Consider the following 21,383-nt stretch of genomic DNA (forward strand, 5'->3'; position numbering starts at 1 on the left):
ATATAGTATAGTTTCACCTAAAAGAACATTGTAGGAACAGTCTGTTAAACAGCAACAATAAACAGTGTTTCTCATCTCTGGAACTTTAATCTCTAAGCTTATTATTTTCTATTAAAAACTTAAATCATGAAACGGAACAGAATTATTTCTTAAACAGCTCAGAATCATAGAAAATACTACCAGAAAGAAATAATTGGTGTATTTTTGGGATACTTTAGTGACTTACGTGTGATTGACTCAACTAAAAACTGCAAGATATAAAATCCTTATAATGAAATAATATGCCACCCCCTGTATGAGTTTGTCAAACTAATTGGCTTTTTAGTAGTTTTGGAACAGCATGCAGCTAAATGACACAGATAAATAACGTTTATTACTTTTTAATCTTTAGATTAGCAGAGTATTTTGATATATTGACATTTATATGCTTAGGCAAAGACAAAGGGTAAACGGCATGAATGACTCTTATGATACAGCTGTGTGTGTATTCAGTGCATCATTAGCAGACAATGCTGTGTCTCCTTATGGCCATTTGGGTGCAGCTATTTTATGAGCAAATGGGTGTATAATGTATTATAGTGAGTTGATAAGATGCTGATATGTTAATGCATAGGTCCTTTTTACCTTTGCACAAACCCCAAGTAACTAGCATACTGTCTCATGATGGTGCCAGTTTGTGATTACACCTATTTCTCATACCAACAACTGCTGGGTAATGATAACAAATAACATTTCCTACTGGGCTTCTTGTTCTTGTGCAGGTTCCCCTCAATGATTCATTTCTTTCTTTGTTTTGCTTTCATAGAGGCACCTCTATCTGGGATGTCCAAGAATGGATACTTCTTTCAAGAAATGGGTGAGTCTGGGCCACCACTAGGACAAATGGACAGATTACAATATTTTCCACTCCATTTTATAAATAGATAACAAAGCAAGTGCTCTTTAAGTCTGACCAACAAATGTGACGTTACAATTCTCGGCTCACCGCGATGGAGAGAAAAAAACTGTTCTAAGATGTTTTTATAGAAACGTCTTTCTACCTGTGATGTGCCTTTTACAGTGTGTATATAAATATATATATTTAAGATGTGCCTCGAGATTGGAGCTGCAGCTCTGACACACACAAAAAAATCCCAGCTCTTACACTTCACTGCATTTGGATATAAATAATGAACTTTGCTCCGTCTGTTATGATAACGGCAGTTTCATTACCTTCAAGCTAAGAAGAAGTTCCCAATTAGTATGTGCAGCAGGAGCAGTCGGGGTGGAATATACTTGCATTGGATCTCCCCATCTCCCTCAGCCAATTATTCCTTTCCTGTAATACACCAATCCACTCAGCAGATTCACAGCAGACCCCTGCTGCGGCTGAGCATAACTGTCATTATTAGGCAACCTTTCATCAAAATATGAATGCAATTACATTATTTTTGGCATGTAAGCATTATACCCTATTGTCATGGTAGTGGTTCATTAAGGTTGTTCTGGAAGCTGAATGGCCCATGAGTGGCCATGGTGACCAAATGATTAAACGTGTAAGTAAAGGAAAAAAGTATTACTGTATTTGACCCGCTTTAAAGTGTTAAAAGCTGATTTATTGCCAAGATAAATGCATTCAGTGCATATTAAGCTTGCTGAAAGAGGATACATAACAGCTGTCGTATGCTAATCACCATATGTGACCTTTTGGTCTCCGAATTCTCATAATGAAAAAGCACAAAAGTTTAAAACTTTTTAATGATGCAAGCATGCTTCTGTGTGAGAGTTTGTACTGTCTCAGCATGTCAGGGCTCCCAGCACAGCTCAAAGGCAGCTACTGAACACTGCACATCGTTTGAAGGATGCACATCAATCATTCAATGTTTTTATATCAAACATACCTCATCTCTCAGCTTTTGTTCCTTCTGCATATTGCATGCTTGTTTTCACTGGCCACAGTTATGAACAGCTTCACGTGCCGCTTGTCTGTATTGAAAATTGAATAACTAATTTGTTTTTTGAATCATGTTGTGAAGAAAGATTGGGGCTTTTGATGCAATCAGCCTTGACTCTGAATGATTAATAGCATATTTGGAGTATAATTTTAGAGTTGCTTATTTATAATGGCATCATATTCTTTTTAATATTTAGTAAAGTATGTCTCAAAGAGGTAATGATAAACTGATAAACCAATGCCCCCCCCCTTTTTTTTTTTTTTTTTACTGAAATCGCCCTGTGGTTCTTCCTGTTGAGCCACTGCTACTCTCTCCCAAGGTGACTTGAAAGTCAGAGCCCAGCCAGTCATTCTGAGGCACAGAGGAATGCAGGAAAGACAACGACACAGCAAGGTTCAAATAATGTCAAGTGCTGAGGGATGATCTCGATTCAAGTCAAACTGAACAAACTAAAACTTGGGTTCCATCACAGATAAGGTCAGCACATAAAGAGCATGAGTGTGAGATATTGTTTCCGTTGCATCACTTCGATCGTTCGATGATATTTGGGAACCCAACAATTACTGAATGATTTGATTTAAGGGTCTGCTGTGTCAGGAGGAGAGAATAGGATGACTCATATGAATAAACTGCAGACTGGGACCTTTGATACGCTCTACAAAACAAATACCTTAGAATTACACACTAAAAATAAACCCCATTGGCTCCTTTTTGTATTTGGGTGTAGTTCCTTCGTTTTAAAGCTTTATATTACAATAATTAATAAACACCCTCAAGTAAATCAACATTCATCCATCCATTTTCTGTAAGTTGTCTAGGACTGGGTGGCAGGGGCAGTAGTCAGCTCCCCAACTACCTTCTTCAATACTTCTGGAGGGAAACTGAGATGTTCCCATGCCAGTTAAGAGATGTAACCTTTCCAGCATGTTGTAGGACTCAGCTCAGCTTTCTCTTTACCACCACAAACTAGTTCAGCATTTAAATCAGAGCAGATGCTGCCCCACTCCTCCAGTCAGCTGTCCATTCCTTTCTGTCCTGACTCATGAACAGGAACTTAGAATACCCTTAGAAGTCCCCAACTTAAGTCAGCAACTCGCCCTCAACCCAGAAGTGATAATCTACGTTTTCTGGCTGAAGATCATGACTTTAAACTTGGAGGTGCTCAATCTCATTTTGGCCACTGGGAAACTGGAAACCTTCCAGCCCTTGGCTGCAGTCAGAAACTTTGTCCATTACGTAAAATTTTGAACAGAATTAACAGCAAAGAGAAGCCCTGACAAGGTCTGGCATGTACCGGAAAAATGTCTGACTTAGTGCCAGCAATGCAAACCAAGCTCTCTCTCCAGCTGTATGGGGACTGAATGGCTCGTAAAAAGGGGCCAGATATTCCAGACTCCTGACCAACCTCCCATAAGGCATCATGAGGGAGACCACATAAACTTTCTCCAAGTAGGGGTTGGGTAAATTCCAATTCATCTTCCGATACCCTTGTGAGAGTAAAGAGCTGATCCAGTGTTCTATAACCAGGATGAAAACCGCACTGCTTCTCCTGAACCTTAGGTTTAACTCTCTGTCAGACTCTGACATGGGCTTTCCAAGGAAAGCTGGGAAGCATGATCCCGCTGTAGTTGAAACACAGCTTCAGCCCCTATTAGCAGGGCCAAGGTCACTGCTTCATTATGGATGGCATGATAGAAAACCCTATCTGAGGTAGAGGTGGGAATCTTTAGACACATCACAATTCGATTAGACTACTATTCAGATGGCTGCAATGCGATTTCTTAACACTGTGTTGTTAATTGATAGTTAAAAAATATTTTTTTAAACATTTCATTTAACATTTCAACCAAAATTCAACATGTAGAATTATTGTTTTGGCAATGAGAGAGCAAGGCAGAACATATCTGGGCAACAGCCTTGAGTCTGGGCAGATTGGAGCAACATTTGCAGCCAATCCAATGGGTGACCTGGAGTCAGGTGAGGCTGGGACCACTTTGGAGGCCAACTGAGATGCGGATGGGGGTTGGGGAATGGAGTGGACAGGGATTAATCCAGGTATTATAAAGGATGCAGGAAATAACAGTGAATCAGGGGATAGAGGAAAATCCTGGGGTGAAGCTGGCAGGACACTTGAAGCCTCTGAGACCTGGCAAAGCGGGATTGCCTGGTAGGATACCCGCAGGCTCCTAGAAAGAAACTGGCAGAAAGGCTGCATGATCAATAGCAGGAAAAGTGCATCGTGTGAGATGTGGTCTTCAGCCTCAGGCTTGGGCTGTGGTTTAGCCCTGGGGGTGGGCTCTAGCAGCCTGTGCTCTGGCATGCGTCATGACAGTGTGGGTAGCATGGGCTGAAACTGTGGCTGTGATGTGGCCTGATCTGCTATGGACTCTGCTAGCTTGGACCTTGTCCTGAGCCCTGTGGAGGACACCACCTCTGGTGATTATCTGCAGCAAAGTGTGTTCAGCCTTCACCAGAGACTCAGCCTAGATAATAATGGGTAACTGAGGACTTCAGCATCCATATGCTGATATCCTTGCCGTCTTTGTAGAATAAACTTCAGAGACAGGGGTTTAAAAGAAGACTTAGTAGTGTGTCACAGTTAATTTTATACCATTTTTATGTAATTTTCCTAGGAACTATCCGTTCAGAATGATGAAGACATGTATTTTAACTAGCCATCAGTATATTTATTGTTTTTTAAACTGTTCTGAAATGCTTTCTAAACCTGAATCACAGATTTATCACTGCATAGGTTGATATTTGCAACTAAGTACATGTGGCTTAATTTTCAATTATTTTCAGTAATACCTTTATCTCTGAGACCCAAACCTTTTTTTTCTATTTTAAAAAGTCTGAGTTTTAGACAAGTGACACTTTGAAGTGTGAATTGTCATTAAGGCGTCTTTTCTACCTATGATCTTGGTGACCAGGTGTTGTACTATAATTAACTGTAACAGGAAAGTTTGTGTGAAATCTGAGAGCTACGTGTCATTCTGACATATTTCAGGTAACAAAACATTTGCATACAAATCTTTTGTTTCAGAATGATGACCACATCACTACCTTGTGAAGTACGTTTTTTAAAAGTGTAATTTATTTGTTTAGAAATGTTTCCGAGGATTAAAAAACACAAGATGTTAGTTTGTAGCCCTGAGTTTCATTAGGTGACCCTGTGCTGTTGTGTCCCCAGAGCAGCGGGAGGCGGACCAAGAGGAGGGCAACGACAGCCGAGAGGAGGGACAAGACTCACCGATCGCCTGCGGAGATGACATCCACCTTTATGACAACCAGATCAGCCCTGGGCCAGGTCAGAGCGATTAAAAGGGTAGCAAGGGTTATAGTGTGTATGTGGGAACAAATGGAGGGAAAAACAAATAGATAAATGACTGAAGTAGTGGGACAAAGTGAAAGGTAAACAACTTATAGAGGGAAGACAGAATATAAAAGAGGAAGGCAAATTTGTTTGCAAGTGTGAGAAATTTTGTCCTGTTTTAAGAACTGAACCGTTACAAACCGTTCAGGGCAGAAGTTGGTATGCGCTCATCGTGGACATGAATGCCAGCCATTATTGGGCATGCAGGGATTTCTTTGAACTTTTTTCTGTCCGGGGAAGAATGATTTATGCAGCTGTTCGGTTAAGTGGGATTCAATTAAATGTCACAGAGAAAATGGCTGCGTGTTCCCACATGTTTGCATTCAGATTGTGTGAGATAGATTTTACACAGAGCAATTAATGGTTTCCTGTCATTTAGAAAACTCAGCCCCCTCCCACCATATTTTCCTTGCATGATTTTGGATTTATATAAAGTAATTTCTTTGTTTTTTTTGTCTCATCAGTTGTTTCTCTCTTGATTAGATTTTAATTTTAAGCTGCAAAGTCTTGAGTGTTTGCTGTCATGGTGTTGATGCAGTTTTTTCCACCTCTGTATTGCAGTGTACCTTGTAAATAAAAAGAAGATGCAACAATTTGCAAATCTGATAAACCGATATATTATTCAAAATAGAACATAGAAAATGTATCAAACTTGTGTATGTGAGGCATTTTATTGATTTATGAAAAGTAGCATGAATAGCAATAAAAAACAATGGTACGGATGCAACCTGAGGATTAAATGCTTCTAAAGAAGAAACAGCTGTAAGAACATTTAGCTAATTAAGTTAATTGCTGATGGATCAATAGCATGTTTTAATCTATTAAGGAAGAGTCTTTCATGAGCAGAGGTTCAGCAGAGGTCTGGGGAAAAAATCTGCAAACCTCTGCAGAGTTTCAGAATTATGTCCTTTAACATCAAATTGCAAAAATTTTAATGTTCCATCATCCACAGAACATAATATCATTAAAAGATCACCAGAATCTGCAGACAAGTCTGTCAACATAGGACACAGACGAAAATCAATATCGAATGCTGTGACCTTCAGGCCCTCAGCGGCTCTGAATCTGAAAAAAAGGCATGATTCTTCATGGAAAATCACTGCATGGTCTCAGAAACACTTTTGGAAATTATTGTCTGAACAGTTTAACGTGACGTCCACAAATGCAAGTTAAAGCTCTTTCATGCAGAGGAGAAAACATATGTGAGCTTAATCCAGAGGGCGTGTAAAATGAACTGATGGAAAGTAGTAAACTTTTCTGTGGTCAGGAAAAAGATTTTCAAAAAGTTTTCCTGGAGGAAAAATAAGGACCACAAGGTCTAATAAGTTCCCAGATGTTTACAGACTGTTCTTAAAAGAGGAGGTGATGCTACACAGTGGTTGCATTAAAACATGCAAGCATTAATTAAAGAATGTATTAACGCGTTAACTCTCCCAGCCCTAACATGCTGTATTTTAGCTTTTAACATGAGCAATAGAACCAGAAATGTCTACTTTTATGTGTTTATTTGGAACTGTAACTAAGAACTGTTTGATAATGAGAGCTTTGTGATATTTTATGTTTATTTTATTTATTTTTAAGCCATTTTCAACCCAACTTCTTTTTAAACAAAACAAAAAAAGAAAAAGACCCCCAACTGAGATGAGAAAGCGAGAGCAGAAGGGGCAGCCTGGGAACAATGTTATGCTGTGGACATGGACAGCACGCTTTATATAATTGCAGACCTGATCTAATTTAGCTTCCATATGGGATGGGATGCTGGTGTGGTGGTTAGTACTTCCTCCTCATGGCAAGAAGGTTGCCAGTTTGGGTCTCAGTTGGGGGTCTTTTTGTTGAATTTTTGCATCTTTACCCCATAACTGCAAGAGTTTAAAAAGAGTGTAAAAATGACCTGTTAGGGAATTGTTGATTCTAAATTTAGCGTGAGCATGAGAAGACACGGTTGATTCTCTAGTTTGTCCTACAACAGCTGGGAAGGTCTCCAGCCTCAACGCATCCAAATCTGTTTGGGGAGTCCATCCAGAGCCTAATGTCAGGTGTTGATTTGACAGACAGCTCTTCAGCTGCAGGTGCAGATGATTTTGACCCCAAAACTAAAACCCGTAGGTCAACAGGTTGCTGTTGCCATGGTAACTGTCACAGGTGCAGTACCAGGAGGCAAGGAAAGAGAGAGAGCGATGCCCCTTTCCTTTGAATGTGACAGGTGACCATGTCACTTGGGCTGATTGTCCATACAGAGCAGCACTTAGGGCAGAGAGAGAGCAGGAGGGGCAGCCTGGGAACAAGTTAGAGGAAAAAGGCAGTAGCGAAAATGTACTTCTGTTTGAATTTCAGGTCTAAAATCAAATCATAGAATATTTACTATAATGCATAGCAAACTCCCACGACATGCTTGTGATGGTTTCTGTGCAAACTACAAAGACATGTTCACTTCATTTTTTTATGCCGGTGTGAATAGCTGTAAATTCAAACTAACACTCATCTCTGTTTCTGTGTCTTCAGATAACTGAAAAAATTTAATGGAAATTAAAAATGATGTATTTGTCATTTATATTTTATGTTTATCACATATATACTTTGTTTTTAAAATAGTTCCCAACATGGTGCCTCCACCATTGAAAACATCTGTCCTACTCTGCTCTGAACAAAAGGTTCAAGGTCGACGGATCGAGGACAATGTTTAATCCCTAAAACAAGCTCTGCATTTGCTTCATCTACTTTCTCGTTTAGGGCAAATAAGGAGTGGATTAAACTTCCTGGTAGTGTTGTCAAAAAATTGATTCTCAGATACTAACAGATTCTAAAATTTAGCATCTAGATAGATATTAATTAGCATGGGTATCAATTTTTAAATGCCACTTTGCCGTCTGCTGGTTCACAGAAAAAAATAGCCACTTCTACCCATTTTAAAAAGGCAATGCAGCGGGCAGCCCCACCCCCACAGCATCTCCCTGGAGGACCCGTTTTTTACAGTGTTGCCAACTTAGCAAGTTTTTTGACCTCTACAATATAAAAATAACAACTACTGACAAAATTTGCGTCTTTTTCTGTTGTTGTTGGAGACTTTGAGACTGACGTGAAAACGCTTATTGTTTGCTCTTCCCAGTGAGTCGCGGATGCTACCACAGGCCCCTCCCCCGTCCAGAAGCGCTTACAAGACGCCCGACCTCGAACTGCGGGTTCAGGAAGTGACGTTTTCCTCTGCTCCATAACCAGCCTTAAAACGATTTGCGTGAAGCTACTACTGACTGATGTAGACAAAAACATTTTAAAAGCTAATACTTTTAATTGTTTTTTATATATTGGATTATTTATCAAATAGATATATTTCTGTCAAACCTTTTAAATATATAAATATTGACTGGTTTTCCAAGTCACACCATGCGACATTCTGATCAGTCAAGCTAATTTATTAGCAAATTAAAAACAGCTAGCCAATAGTTAGCATGTAATTATGCACATGACAACATTGATTTATTACTTTAGTATTAAGTCAAATCTGTGAGAAATATTTATTTTCTATGAAAATAATGTCACAGCATGAGACACAAAACATCAACCACTACTGGTAATGTCAGCTTTTTAACTCAAAATCAAAAAAGCACAACTCACCTCATGACTTTGCAAGTCCCTCCAGAGATGTTACTGTAACGTTCTGGTTGGGTGGCCCTTTTCATCATTATAGTGACACACCATATGACGACCACTTTGCAGACAAAATCTATTTCGTCAGAACTTGTTTTGACATTATGTACAGTCATTAACACTGCATGTGGCTATTGATAACACATTATTTTATATGCATAGTAAAACTATCAAATATCCATTCATCCATTATCTGTACCACTTCGTCCATTTAAGGGTTGTGGGGAAGCTGGAGCCTATCCCAGTATTTAGCAGGTGAGAGGCGGGGTAAACCCTGGACAGGTCTCCAGCTGAGGCTCCAACCAGTGATCTTCTTGCTGTGAGGCCGGGACAGTGATGCCATATGACATTTTTTATGTTTCGTTTAGTAGACATCTTAATACACCCACAAACCTTTGGTATTATTGTACTTTATCTTGTCAGAGGACCAACATTTAAATATGTATCCTTAAAAAATATAAATTTTTATCATTATGTGACATACGGACAGTCAGATCTGTGTTATTCATCTACCACCCATATATTCTTTTATATCTCTACCCAGGCCCAACCTAACACAAGAGATCTTGTGTCATTCATGAATTACATCAATCCCCCGTCACCTCACTCTTATTAACTTAAATAATACAACACTCCACATTGAGATTACAAACACTTGTGACTGAACAGTTTTAGTGCCACATTGATCAAATAAGAAAAATAGGCCTGTGTCACATTTACATTTCTTCTCTCTTATCCGTGAACCCTGAAATTCTCCTGGATTACTTTAAGCTTCTCAGTACATTCAGACATACAGACACCATTAGGAGGAGGTGATCATTGGGGATGAGGTAATCTTATATGAATATATGAATATCTCCTTACAGCTGCAGCCTGACGGCAATTAGAGCTGCAGCATCCTCCCCCCGTGGGAAGGGATCAGCCCAGCCGTGTGCTTTTTGATTGTGAGGCTTTGATGAACAAATCCACTGCACATGGCACGTGCCCCCTTCCTTAGTCTCATCACAGAAAGGCAGGGGTTGGGGGTTCTTTTTTTCCTCCACTGCCTGCAGTATTGTGATGGCAAGGTGTTTGGTGTGGCGATCAAAGCTCCCTTCTTTTTCTGCAGACTCACACTTAAACAATTTCATTTGTAGCTGGATTACTGATATTATGATATCCTTGGGCTTTCCTAAGGCTTACTGGCAGAGGGGTTTTATTGCTTTTTCAGTGCTGGAGGGAGGAGTTATTCAGAGTTTGATTTCCTGGTGAGCATCACATGGAGCAGAGGAGGAAAGCCCATGGTAACCCAATAATGTCCTCCCCAGTATAAACAATTATGTAATGGTGGTGGCAAGCTATTTCCTGTGAGTCAGCAGACCACTGACACACTGCTAGATATGAGACTGTGCTGTTTTAAAAAACCTCATTCCCTCGGTTTGTCCCCATATTGTTGCCTGACATAAAAAGCTTTTCCTCCTTTTTCATTTTTTTTCAACTCTGGGAATATCCAAACCTTTTGTACTTTATCTGAACACTTGCCTCAGCTCCGCAGACGTGTGTATTAAAGCCTTATCAGCAAAGAATGTCCAATCCCTGTTCAATGGAGGTATTTAAAGACGTGCCTCTTGACATTATATCACCATTATAATAAAAGGTCTCAGGCTACATTCCTTTATGTGAGTTACTTGTGCTTTTAGAAGTTTAACCATCATTACAAAATGTTCAGTTTGCGTAAGACGCTATAAAATGCAAATACAGGACATCATTATGACCACATTTACATAAAGCATTAACTACAACAGTAGCTTGAAAAGTTCAGATTTATGGGATGCTTTGGTTGCTGAGAGATTTAAGGAATCAGGTGGCTCAAGTCAGCTTTGATATCTTGTTATTCTCCATCTCTTACTGTCCTTAATTCCCTATCATTTTTTTAACTCAACATGAAGAAAGGTTTCTATATATTGCCTTTCTATATGTGCAACCTCATGTGTGTAAGGGCTTAGCTGAAAGTGTGGGTGTAGGTTTGAGAACAAAGTAGTAGATACATCTTTTTTAGTATTAAGGACGTGTGTTTGTCTCCTCAAATAACATTAGAAGACTGTGGCTTCTAAAAACCACTCTAGCATTACTGGTAATGTATCAGACATGGGCAGGAGTGCATGCTATTTGTTAAAGTAGTGGAGGGCACCAACTGGAATGTGGACAACGTGTGATGTGGACAAAATTATATTGCTTCTTTTTAAAGTTATGCAAGCACTGTGTGCGTGTTGGCAACATTACATATATTAATCACTTTTACAGCCCACAAAATTACATGATGTACCGTAGACCATCTGAGGATCAACCTCTTAAGAGAAAATCCGTTTTAGGACCAATGGCTTAATGCCACCTCATAGCCACTCTTGCGATGCATGAATATATGTGCCGGGGTCCTCAACCACCAGAAGTCTTGCATGGAAGAAAAAAAATGGATGAGATTGACTTTGTAATAAAACAGAACACAGTGTTCTGTGTTATGAGCTTAATTCAGCGTAGGTTAGTGCCACCTGCTCCACTGGAACATGTATTGCTCTTTCCTGCAGGTGCCCACTTGGTGGGCTGCAGATGTGTCGCTATTCAAGTGTGGAAAATTCATATTATGTGTATACTATCAGTGACACATAAATCAAGCAACACTGGCTGAGAAATCGGTCTGGTAACACATTAAAGTATCTACATGCACACTAGCCATTAGCTTATGTCAACAGACCAGCAGATTAATCACATCATCTCCTTTTATAAGACATATTTTAATATCATATACATATTTTTGTGTGTCTTTTTATTTAACACTTTGCGATACACTTGTGTTTGAAAGACGCTATATCTATATATATCTATATATATATATATATATATAGATATATATAGATATATATAGATATATATATATATATATATATATAGATATATATATATATATAGATATATATAGATATATATATAGATATATATATAGCTGGTTTGATTTGATGTGTGGATGGCTTCATGAGTGTACCCTGTTGATCATATTCTGAATCTGTATATTTAACACGTGTTTAATTTAGACTGACAAGGTTTTATTATAGCTACCATTAATACTAAACAACTGTGTCCTATTTATTATCCAGAATTGTAAACAAAACGCTTCAGATTTTATTTCATTTCTAATGAAAGTCTCTGTCTTTCTCTTTAGATGCTGATGACTCAGGTTGTGTGTTACTGAACACATCAAGAAGGGTAAGAACAACTATTCTTTATCTACAGAGAAATTACATATTGATGATCAAATCTTCTAGTAGAATGATTCGAGGAACTCTGCACCTTGCAAATAGCGAGTGCAGTCATTTATTAATCATGAAAACTTTGAGCTTGATCCACTGAGGTCCAGCGGAAATTTAGTAAGAAACAAGCTTTATTGTTGTCCAAAGGGAGCTTCTATTCTACTTGATGAGCTACTTGATGAAATTTTGGCTACACTGACTTGTGGTCCTAACATAAACTGTGGGAAACTACGTTTCAATGTTTGTCCGGCTCGGAGGACTAGATTGTAGATGAGTTGCAGGACAGCATCACTGTGTGTGTTGTTCTTTGATTACATTTTTGGAGCACACCACACAGTACGATCAAAACTGATTTTTTATCTTCACATGTGAGGTCTCGACCAGATAAAAAATCTCATAAGATTAAAAAACTCCTCATGTGTGTACCAGGCCTAAGTTTGGTGCTGATAGGCTGGAGCAGTAACCTACAGACTTGGGGTTTTGGTGCAGCTGATATGGTGAAGTTGGCTTCAGCCAGTGATTTCCATATTGTTACAGTATAAATTATTGAGCAAAAATATTAAATTGAATTGAATAATACTTCATTAACCCCAAAAAGGAAAATAATTTTGCAGGATAAAGAATCAATAACAGTTATTAGTTATTACTGTAATTGTGTTGAATTATTTTTTGTCCAGGATTACACCATCTATTTACACTTACTGCCATCCCTCTTCCTTTGCTCTTACCACTCTGTCTATTCTCTGTCTGCCTGTACAGTCTGTCAGTCGTAAAGAGGGGTTTGAATTTGGAAAATGTTCTTGCCATCATCTCAGTGAAACTTTCTATAGTCTGGTCATGTCTACATCAGCACTCCAAGCCTGTGCATTTTATTTGACAGTGATCTCATTTTCCCCGTGATGATAAAAAGAGGAAAGTGTTTAAACTTCTGTTTTCTTTCTGTCTGAATTTGGGCTCTTATGTCAGCCGTGACCTGATCTCTGGAGAATTCAGTTAGTTCCTTCTACATGTAAATAACTTTTCCTCTGGGGTAGTTAGTCACTATAACAGATTAAGTACCAGAATTACCAGCAGTCATTCATTAAGCAGCACAGCATCAAAACCAACATGCAGAAATATTTTAAAATTCAATGTTTTAACAGATAAAACCTCAAGATGATACAACAAAAGACAAATCATGAAAACCAATCAACTTTCATTTCACGACATTTGTGCTAAAAGAAAAGAAATAAAATATCTGTTGTTACTGACATAAGAATTTTAATTTAATTATTGAATTGCTAACTGAGCTGAGAGCTAATTTGATAAGACTGCCTCTCTTTCCTTACATGCCCCGTATCTGTCTCAGATGTGCAGCGACAGATTTAAAGTTGATTTAAAGTGATTCATGCTGGGAAGACAGCAGCTGGACTGTAATACCTGTTTTCCATCTGTTGGAGCACAAAGAGAAAGGCTTAAGCCAGCGAGCATTTCACAGCCCCTTTTTCATACTCATGTGTAATGTCAGAGATTTCTAGGTGTGCAACACATCAATCATTTCCTGTGCTTGCACTGGATATTTCATCACATCATAGGTCAAGATGTTTAAAGCAATCACAGAGGGTTTGAGTTTAAACTGGTGAACAAGGCTTCCTCAGTACAAGCTTGTCAGTGATTTCAGTTTATGTCTTCTTGCCAACAGCTTGCTTGGTTCTTCTGGCTAATCTCCCTTTTCTCTACCACACTTCTGTTTGTTTACACTGCCCTTCTGTTTATTTTTGATCAGTTTCACATGGTCACATCCACAGTTCCCCTGAAAGAAGCTTGCTATGCTTCTGTTTACTTGAAGTGGTCCACACATATTTTTAATTAGTTGCATGTATGCTGTAGGTTTCTACTTTGAACTTTCTTAATTAACACTTAAGAAGTTCTCATTTAAATTAAAATTGTCTTCAATACTGCATCCAGAACAGAATTAAGACCATAAATACATTTTGAGCTACAAAGACACTTTATAGGAGAGAGCACTTCACAAAACAAGTGTGTTATCTTTTATTTTGAAATTAATTACTTTCACGGGTTCTTCTCTCTTTAATTTCAGGTTTGCTTAATCTTGCTGACAAACAGATATTCAAACAAAAAACAAACAAGACTAAAAACTTGAATAATTTATTTTAATTTTAACAATGTATTTACTTAACATGTGCACAACTCTCAGTCACAGTTCCTGGTATTTTTGTACAAACAAAATCAAATTTATATTTATAGAGTTCTTTGCAGAAATAACTTCAAAGCCTGCAGACATGGACTTTCTTCCCGGTGATTGTTTTGTTTTTAAAAGAACAGCAGGAAATCCACTCATCTTCAGAATTTCTGTCAATCATACAATCAATGAAGCTGAGGACTGGTGAGTGTCTGGCTTTTAATCGAGCTGTGTTCGCCTCTCTGTGCATTTTTCTCTTTATGGGTGATTCTCAGACAGCACTGAGAATGGGATAAACTATAGAAAGGTGAAGTGCATCGTCACTGTTTTGGAAAACTGTCCTGTCAGGCTCGGAGGGGAGGGAAGGAGGGAGGGAGAGACAGAGAGAGAGATGTCCAAATAGTCCAGCATTCAGACTCATAGCTATCTTTCATTTCTCTATTGCAATTAACTACTGAGTTAGTACTGGACTGTGGCAAAGATCAAAGCAGCAATCTCTATTTCCCCTTATGTTCAGATCTCCAGAAACTAGGGTTAAATAACACACACTGGTACATTTATAAAAAAAAGAAAAAGAAATTTAAGTTTCACTCCCAGCATCTATAAAACTCCTCAAATCTCATATCTGCTCAGCAAAATGACATTTAGATTTTCTCCGTATGATGTAATCCATGCATATATTAAAATTACTTGGATATCTTTACATATTTCTTCATGTTAACTTTGCTCATAGACTTTTAGAGAACTGTAATGTCAAGTTGTAATTTGGTAGTAAATAAGGGTTCCCTGGTCTGAACTAAAACAGAAATTTTGGATTTGGCTGTTTTTTTCCCAAAGGAGACAACAAGGAGACAACCTCTCAAATGTTTATTTTGTTGTCACAACTTACGAACTACCCAATGTTTGGATAGGACATCTTGACAACGTTTTTACCAATAGAGATGCTGCTAGGAAACATTAGATCTGGCAGCGGTACTACTCTGTAATATGTAACACAGCTCCTATGAGAAGAAGAACTGAGATAAGCTTCCAATCAGGAATTGTGTACTGTGTGTTTGCAGTGTTTAACTTCACCTTACTTGGTTTGTAAGTAGACCACAACCTGCCCCTTTAAGCAGTCTATATCTGCTAATTTGGTTCACGCCATGATTCACATGACAGCAGGATTTGTTATAATACAGCTTCAACTTGCCAGTGTGAACCCATGAGAAGCTTCAGCCTTCATTTTTGAACAGACTGTAGAAGACAAAGATCCAGACGGTCATTCATAAGTCATTATCCCTCTTTGTAATGAGATGTAACCGTAGTACTTGCTTCTGGCTTGATTATGTTACCAAACTTTAATGTGTCAGACATGTAAGACGTCTTATTCCTGATTTCAACAGTATGTGAAGCTGATGAACTTTGAGGAGGAGGTCCGGGCACACCGGGACTTGGATGACTTCCTGGCGAAGGCCACCATTCTGCTGGATGAGACGGCTGCCTCCCTGGATGATGTTCTCAAAAGAATGTTGCACCACGTGGGCCAGGATAGCCATACCTCTGAGCCCAGCTGCAACTTTGAGGAGGTGATGAGCATGCTTTTCACAGATGCAGGAGCTCAGGAGGTCAACGGTAAGCAAAGACCCCGTCTTTTTATGTGTGTATGCCAGTATGTGAAAGCACAGCCAATAATACAGTCAAGGACACATGAAACACAATCGGAAGACAGACTTCTACCAACTGTGTCTGATGTGTGCTCATGTAAACACCTTCCTGCAAAAAACTTGGCCTCAGGCTGAAGAGCAGAGTTGTCAGATAAACTTGACTCAGGCCGCTTCTTGTGATGTTTGATTTAGCTTTTCTTTAATGAGACATGAATAGATTTCACTGTGCTGAGCAGTGCGGTTCGTACACGTCAATGTATAGCTTTATGTAATTCTGTATTAGTGCTGCTTCCATTTATTGCAGAGTTGTAGATCAATATTTTTCAGATGATTGTAAATGGTTTGGAGATGTTTTGGGTTTAACCTTTTCACTCTACTTCCACCTAGTGCCATTTACAGCAGCCTTCTAGATGCCAGTTAAAGACTTTGATTTGATACTTTAGAGGGAAAAAGAAGATTTCAGAAAGCAAAATTATTGTTTCCAAATCCAAAAATAATATTAAATTTGTTTTTATTAGAGCTCAAATGCATATACCACATCCTTCTTACAATTTTTTATACTCTTGTGCAGATTAATTTCCAAAATATAATATGGGATATCCAGGTTTTGTGACCATTTGTGGGCTTCCAGATCCTTGTCACATTAGTTCACCCCAGGTCCTTTTTGCTGAAAAGCAAAGCCTGATGGTTAAGGCGACTCTCCTCAGCCCATTAGAGCAAGAGAAATCCATCCTCTTACATAACAGTATGCAGCCATTGTTGATGCCTTGTTTTCAGCCACAAGCTGTGTAGAAAGTAACTCTTTGGCAAGTCAGTGTCACATGGAATTTGGCAAATGTTTATTTTTTTTAACAATAGAGTTTCCTGTGTAGATACAAGAAAGAAAACATCTAGTGGAGGGGGTTCTTAATGCTTTAACAGCATGCGCAGGTAATGGTGGTGTAAAGGCTGCCTGTAATGAACTCGGTGTCCAGTGTTTTCCTGTCTGGCATGGGCTGATGGTGGCTGGTGTGTGATGCTCACCCTGCACAGCCGCCTCTGACAGATCCGCAAGGTGATAATTGACTTCTGTCATCGATCACTCATGTCGCTCTTTAAATGGGTCTCCGAGACTCTCAGGCTGTGTTGGCAGCTGCTACTTCACTGTTCTCTCCCAGAATACCCCACAAGGAGGCAAAGGAACTAGCCCTTATGTTTTTATATCATAGCAGTCATGCTTCATTGTAAAAATTCCATTTCTGGCAAAATCATAAACAGAAGGTATAAGATATTTAGGTTTGTTTTATTTCACTGAAGATATAATAAAAGTTCTAATTATGTTAGAAATGAAGGAGACAAAATTTAAAACATGCAAATGAGCAACAGAATCAACACGAGCTGCTGAATTATATTTACAGAGGTTTTTACCATTTAAGCAGAAAAATAATGAAGAAATTAGCATAAACTTTCAAATATGCATCACAACATCTGTTTTCCAAGTAGTGTGTGGATTGCAGTTATCTTTAATTTAATTTGGTCCCAGTAATTATTTAATAAGGAGGCCTTTCTTAGTTTGAAATTCGTTCCCCTCAGTTAAACGCCGACTTTGCTGGTGAGGTCCCCAAATTCACACGTGATGCACTCATGCCGGTTCTGAGGCGAGAGATATCTCTGGGGAAGAACAAAGACTCTTCCTGGGGGAATACATTCATTTTATACCCAAGTATGTTATCAACGGGACATATCTCTTGAGGTATTAATTTCTGCCATATCTACGCTCACTCTGCCATAGTTGGGTATTACAGCTAGAGAGAGCCCCGGCTCATTTGGAGTGTAATACTGTACAGCTGTGAGATAAAGAGAACAGGGAGAGATTATAACAGGCACTGAAAGAAGAGAGAAATTACAGAAATGAAAAAGATGACAGCCTACAGAGATAATTAGTCCTGCTCCAACATGTACAGAAGAGTTGGCTTTTAGAGGCCAATGTGCCTTTTTTTATTTTATTTTATTTATTTATTTTTCTTTTGTCTCAGGATTCTGTCATAAAGAACAGTACATGCATTGTTCACAGAGATAACCAGTGCTGCTGCTGCTAATGATGATGATGCAATGTATGAATAATAATCTGACTTCCTCTTTCATTTTATCAACTTCAACTCCTCTAACATGAAATATTTACATCAGTAAATGGCTTGGATGCGGAAGATGACAAGCCATGCAGCAGTACTGCTGCCACAGAATGACTAATCACCACTGTTTTGAGGTCTTTAGTATTGTATTTAGCATTTTCCTCTTTTCCTGTATGATGCTGTCAGTAGCCACAGTTCTCTGTGCCATGTGCACTGATGGCTGTGATGACTGTACTGTAATTTCTAATTTAATTGCTGTCACCTTTGATCGAACTTGTTCAGTCTGAGTCTTCGCTTCAATCTGCATAATCCTTTGTTTTCCTTGCTCAAATTAAGCCATAAAACAGTCATGTTTAGTCATTTAAATATGAAATGTAAATGTCGGATTCTCTGAAAGCAAAGAGAAAAAAAGCTGAATCTGCACAAGAAAGACATGAATCCTGAAAGGCAACACTGTTAAACGCTGCTACAGTACAAAGTAAGTGTTTGGGCTCAAATTTAACAAGAATATCTAAATATTATGTGACACATTTTATTTAATATTTTACCTTTTTGTCTTTTACTAATAAGTAACCAAAAATGGGAGACTTTATAACATTATCAAAGTTTAATAAATTTTCTTTGCTGTTGATTTTATGTCTGCAGGTCTACATTCAGACTTACAAAATAACCAAAAATAACAGAAATGCTTGTCTGTGAACAAGCTCGCTGACATTTGAAAGTTTTCTACATGCTCTGTTTTATACTGAGGGTATCTGAGAGGAAACAGACTGGATGCAAAAAAGAAAGGGCAGTCTTTCTAGTCTCTGCCTAGGATTGTTCAATGATTATTACACAAACAAAAAAAGTTTTGTGTGTCTGTCACTGCAGCTTCGCTCTGTACCAGAGTGATAAACACGTAAACCTCCCAGTGTGTCACTGCTTCTGTGCTGGTGTTATATCCCTCTGCAGTTGGGACAATGTTGGTGAAAATTTGGATGACATCCTTGTTACAGATGTTTTCCGGTGTGTCCGTTAAAACAAAGTTTTGGTGTAGTGGTTGTTGCATGACTTGTTTTAGCCAGGTCACTTTTTATTTCCTCCAATTAATTGAAAAAATGTGGCCTGGAAGCACTCAGAATACCTTTTTGGTATTCCAAATAAATTTAAATGATTGGAGAATCATTCTCTTCGCACACTATTTCTGTGCAACACCTGTGTAATCACACAGGCAGCAATCACAACCACGTCAAGCACAAAACTGAAGGTGTGCAAAGCTTTTTTTTCTTACAGCAAAGGAAGTGTTTAAATGGGTTTTAAATTGTGGGTGAATTTGTTAAAACAAGTGGATAAAATCCTTAACCCACGGCAGTTTTAAGCTGGATTTATACTCGCGCTACATCTGTGTAAGGTCAGTTACCTCTGCTCTGCCCAGGTCCGCAGAGTCTCCTCTTCCAGACTTGTGGTGTTCCCCTGCTAAGTGGCACCGTTACACGTTTGTGATTACATGTTTCTGGATTTCTGGATCTTTCTGCTGAATTTGTGTAGTCACAGATTGGGTTTTAAAGACAACACACAATGGACCAAGTCGACGAGAGACTAATCGAGGTTAGGAAATATAAGCGTCTATATGATGCCACCTCCAGGCATTTTAAAGATGCTCAAATGAGCTTAATCTTGTGGTAACAGATTGCTAGAGTTGATGGGTTGGAGGTCCCAGAATGTGTAAAACTGCAAACGGTACGCCAGAACCCTATGCTTAATTGTGTGAGCACATTTCACCAGCATCAGCTACGTCGTAGGCAGGCACGGCGGGAATGTAAATCCAGCTTTAGTGTGAGGGCTAAACTTACCAGTCCAGTACACCTTTACCTCCCAGATGATAAGTCAGCAACTGTCACAGCATAAAGAGATGGCATTACATTTTATCCTGCAGTCTGTGTTTCTAATGAGAGGAAAAGCTGCCAGCTGGCTTGATGACAGGAACAATCAATCTCTTCTCTTCTTGAACACCCCAGTGCTCTATGCTCATGTTTACTAATCCAGTGATGAGCAGATATCTGTAACTAATGCTAAGCATTAGCCCTATTTCCACCAAGTGGTCCCGCTCAGGACGGGACATGCTTTGAGTTTGGTGCAGTTTAGTAAGGCAAACCCTGACACGGCCAGTCGTACCTTCAACTCGTAGGTGGGTATAAGCCGGACGATGATGCATCAGCTACATAATAGCATAACATCATTACACCTGTCCTCTCTCCACTGGCTTCCAGTCAAATTCAGGATTAATTTTAAACTTTTGATTGGTTTTAAAGCTCTTAATGGCCTTGCACCATCTTATTTATCTAAGCTTTTAACTGCTTGTGAGCATGGCAAAGAATTAAGGTCATTAAACCAGTTTTTATTCAGAAAAACGTACCCAAATCTAAACACTGGGGTTACTGAGTTTTTTCAGTTGTTGCTTCCCTCTGACTTACATGTTGTCTCAGAATTCATGCTTTTTAAATCAAATCTATTTATTTACCATAGATTATTTTATACCCAAATGTATGGTGACACTTTTATCTTATCCTGTTTTATTCTTAGTTTTTCCACTTTTTACTCTTTTGTCTTTTATTATTTTAAAGTGTTTTCTTCCTTTTATTCATTTCTGTATTTGCTGGTGTAATTGTTTTCATGTAGTATGTTTAAGTGATGTTTTATCTTCTATAAAGCACTTTGGTCGCCTGCGGTTTGTAAAGGGCTTTATAAATAAATTGTTGTTATTGTTATTATTATTATTGTTGTTGTTGTTGTAATTATTGTTACAGTGAAGGTGGTGCATCACCTTCATTGAGAATGGTGGACATTCAGCAGTTTGTGTTCTTTCTTCTGGACATGTGGCTTTAAACAATAAAAAATCCACAGTATATTTAAACACGGCCATGTTCCCACTGGCCCATCACATAGAAAGTGACGTTTCTTTCAGTCAGTGAATTGCAGTATATCAGCTCCACTTTTTAGGGTCGGATTGGTAAGACTAGGACCCCAGTGGAAGGGTCCCAAAAAGTAAGACATCTCAGACTGGATGTCCTGCTATCCTTTCCAGTTTTTCCAGTGGAATTGCAAAAATTTCTTACTGCCTCCTGCCGAGCCAGATTGTTCGGTGGAAGCGGGGCTTACGTGATGTGGGACTTAAAGCAGGATAGAAATTGGACTCAAAAGCCAGATGTTATCAGGTATCGATGGGTTT

The 21,383-nt window shown here is 38.7% G+C and overlaps 1 protein-coding gene across 5 annotated transcripts in view; it reads left to right on the forward strand.

Annotated features, from left to right (window-relative positions):
- The window catches only part of slc4a11 (solute carrier family 4 member 11), a 135,798-nt gene that overhangs the window by 72,399 nt on the left and 42,016 nt on the right, over nucleotides 1–21,383 (forward strand). For 3 of the 5 annotated variants that reach the window (XM_041972222.1, XM_041972224.1, XM_041972223.1), the window contains exons 2-5: nucleotides 806–856; nucleotides 5,125–5,241; nucleotides 12,149–12,192; nucleotides 15,804–16,032. In XM_041972222.1, coding sequence (XP_041828156.1) covers nucleotides 806–856; nucleotides 5,125–5,241; nucleotides 12,149–12,192; nucleotides 15,804–16,032 — 441 coding nt within the window. The remainder of the gene's footprint in view (nucleotides 1–805; nucleotides 857–5,124; nucleotides 5,242–12,148; nucleotides 12,193–15,803; nucleotides 16,033–21,383) is intronic. The other 2 variants (XM_041972226.1, XM_041972225.1) reach the window with 1 other exon arrangement.

This window comes from Melanotaenia boesemani, chromosome 20, assembly GCF_017639745.1.
Source record: "Melanotaenia boesemani isolate fMelBoe1 chromosome 20, fMelBoe1.pri, whole genome shotgun sequence".
Taxonomy (NCBI): Eukaryota; Metazoa; Chordata; class Actinopteri; order Atheriniformes; family Melanotaeniidae; genus Melanotaenia; species Melanotaenia boesemani.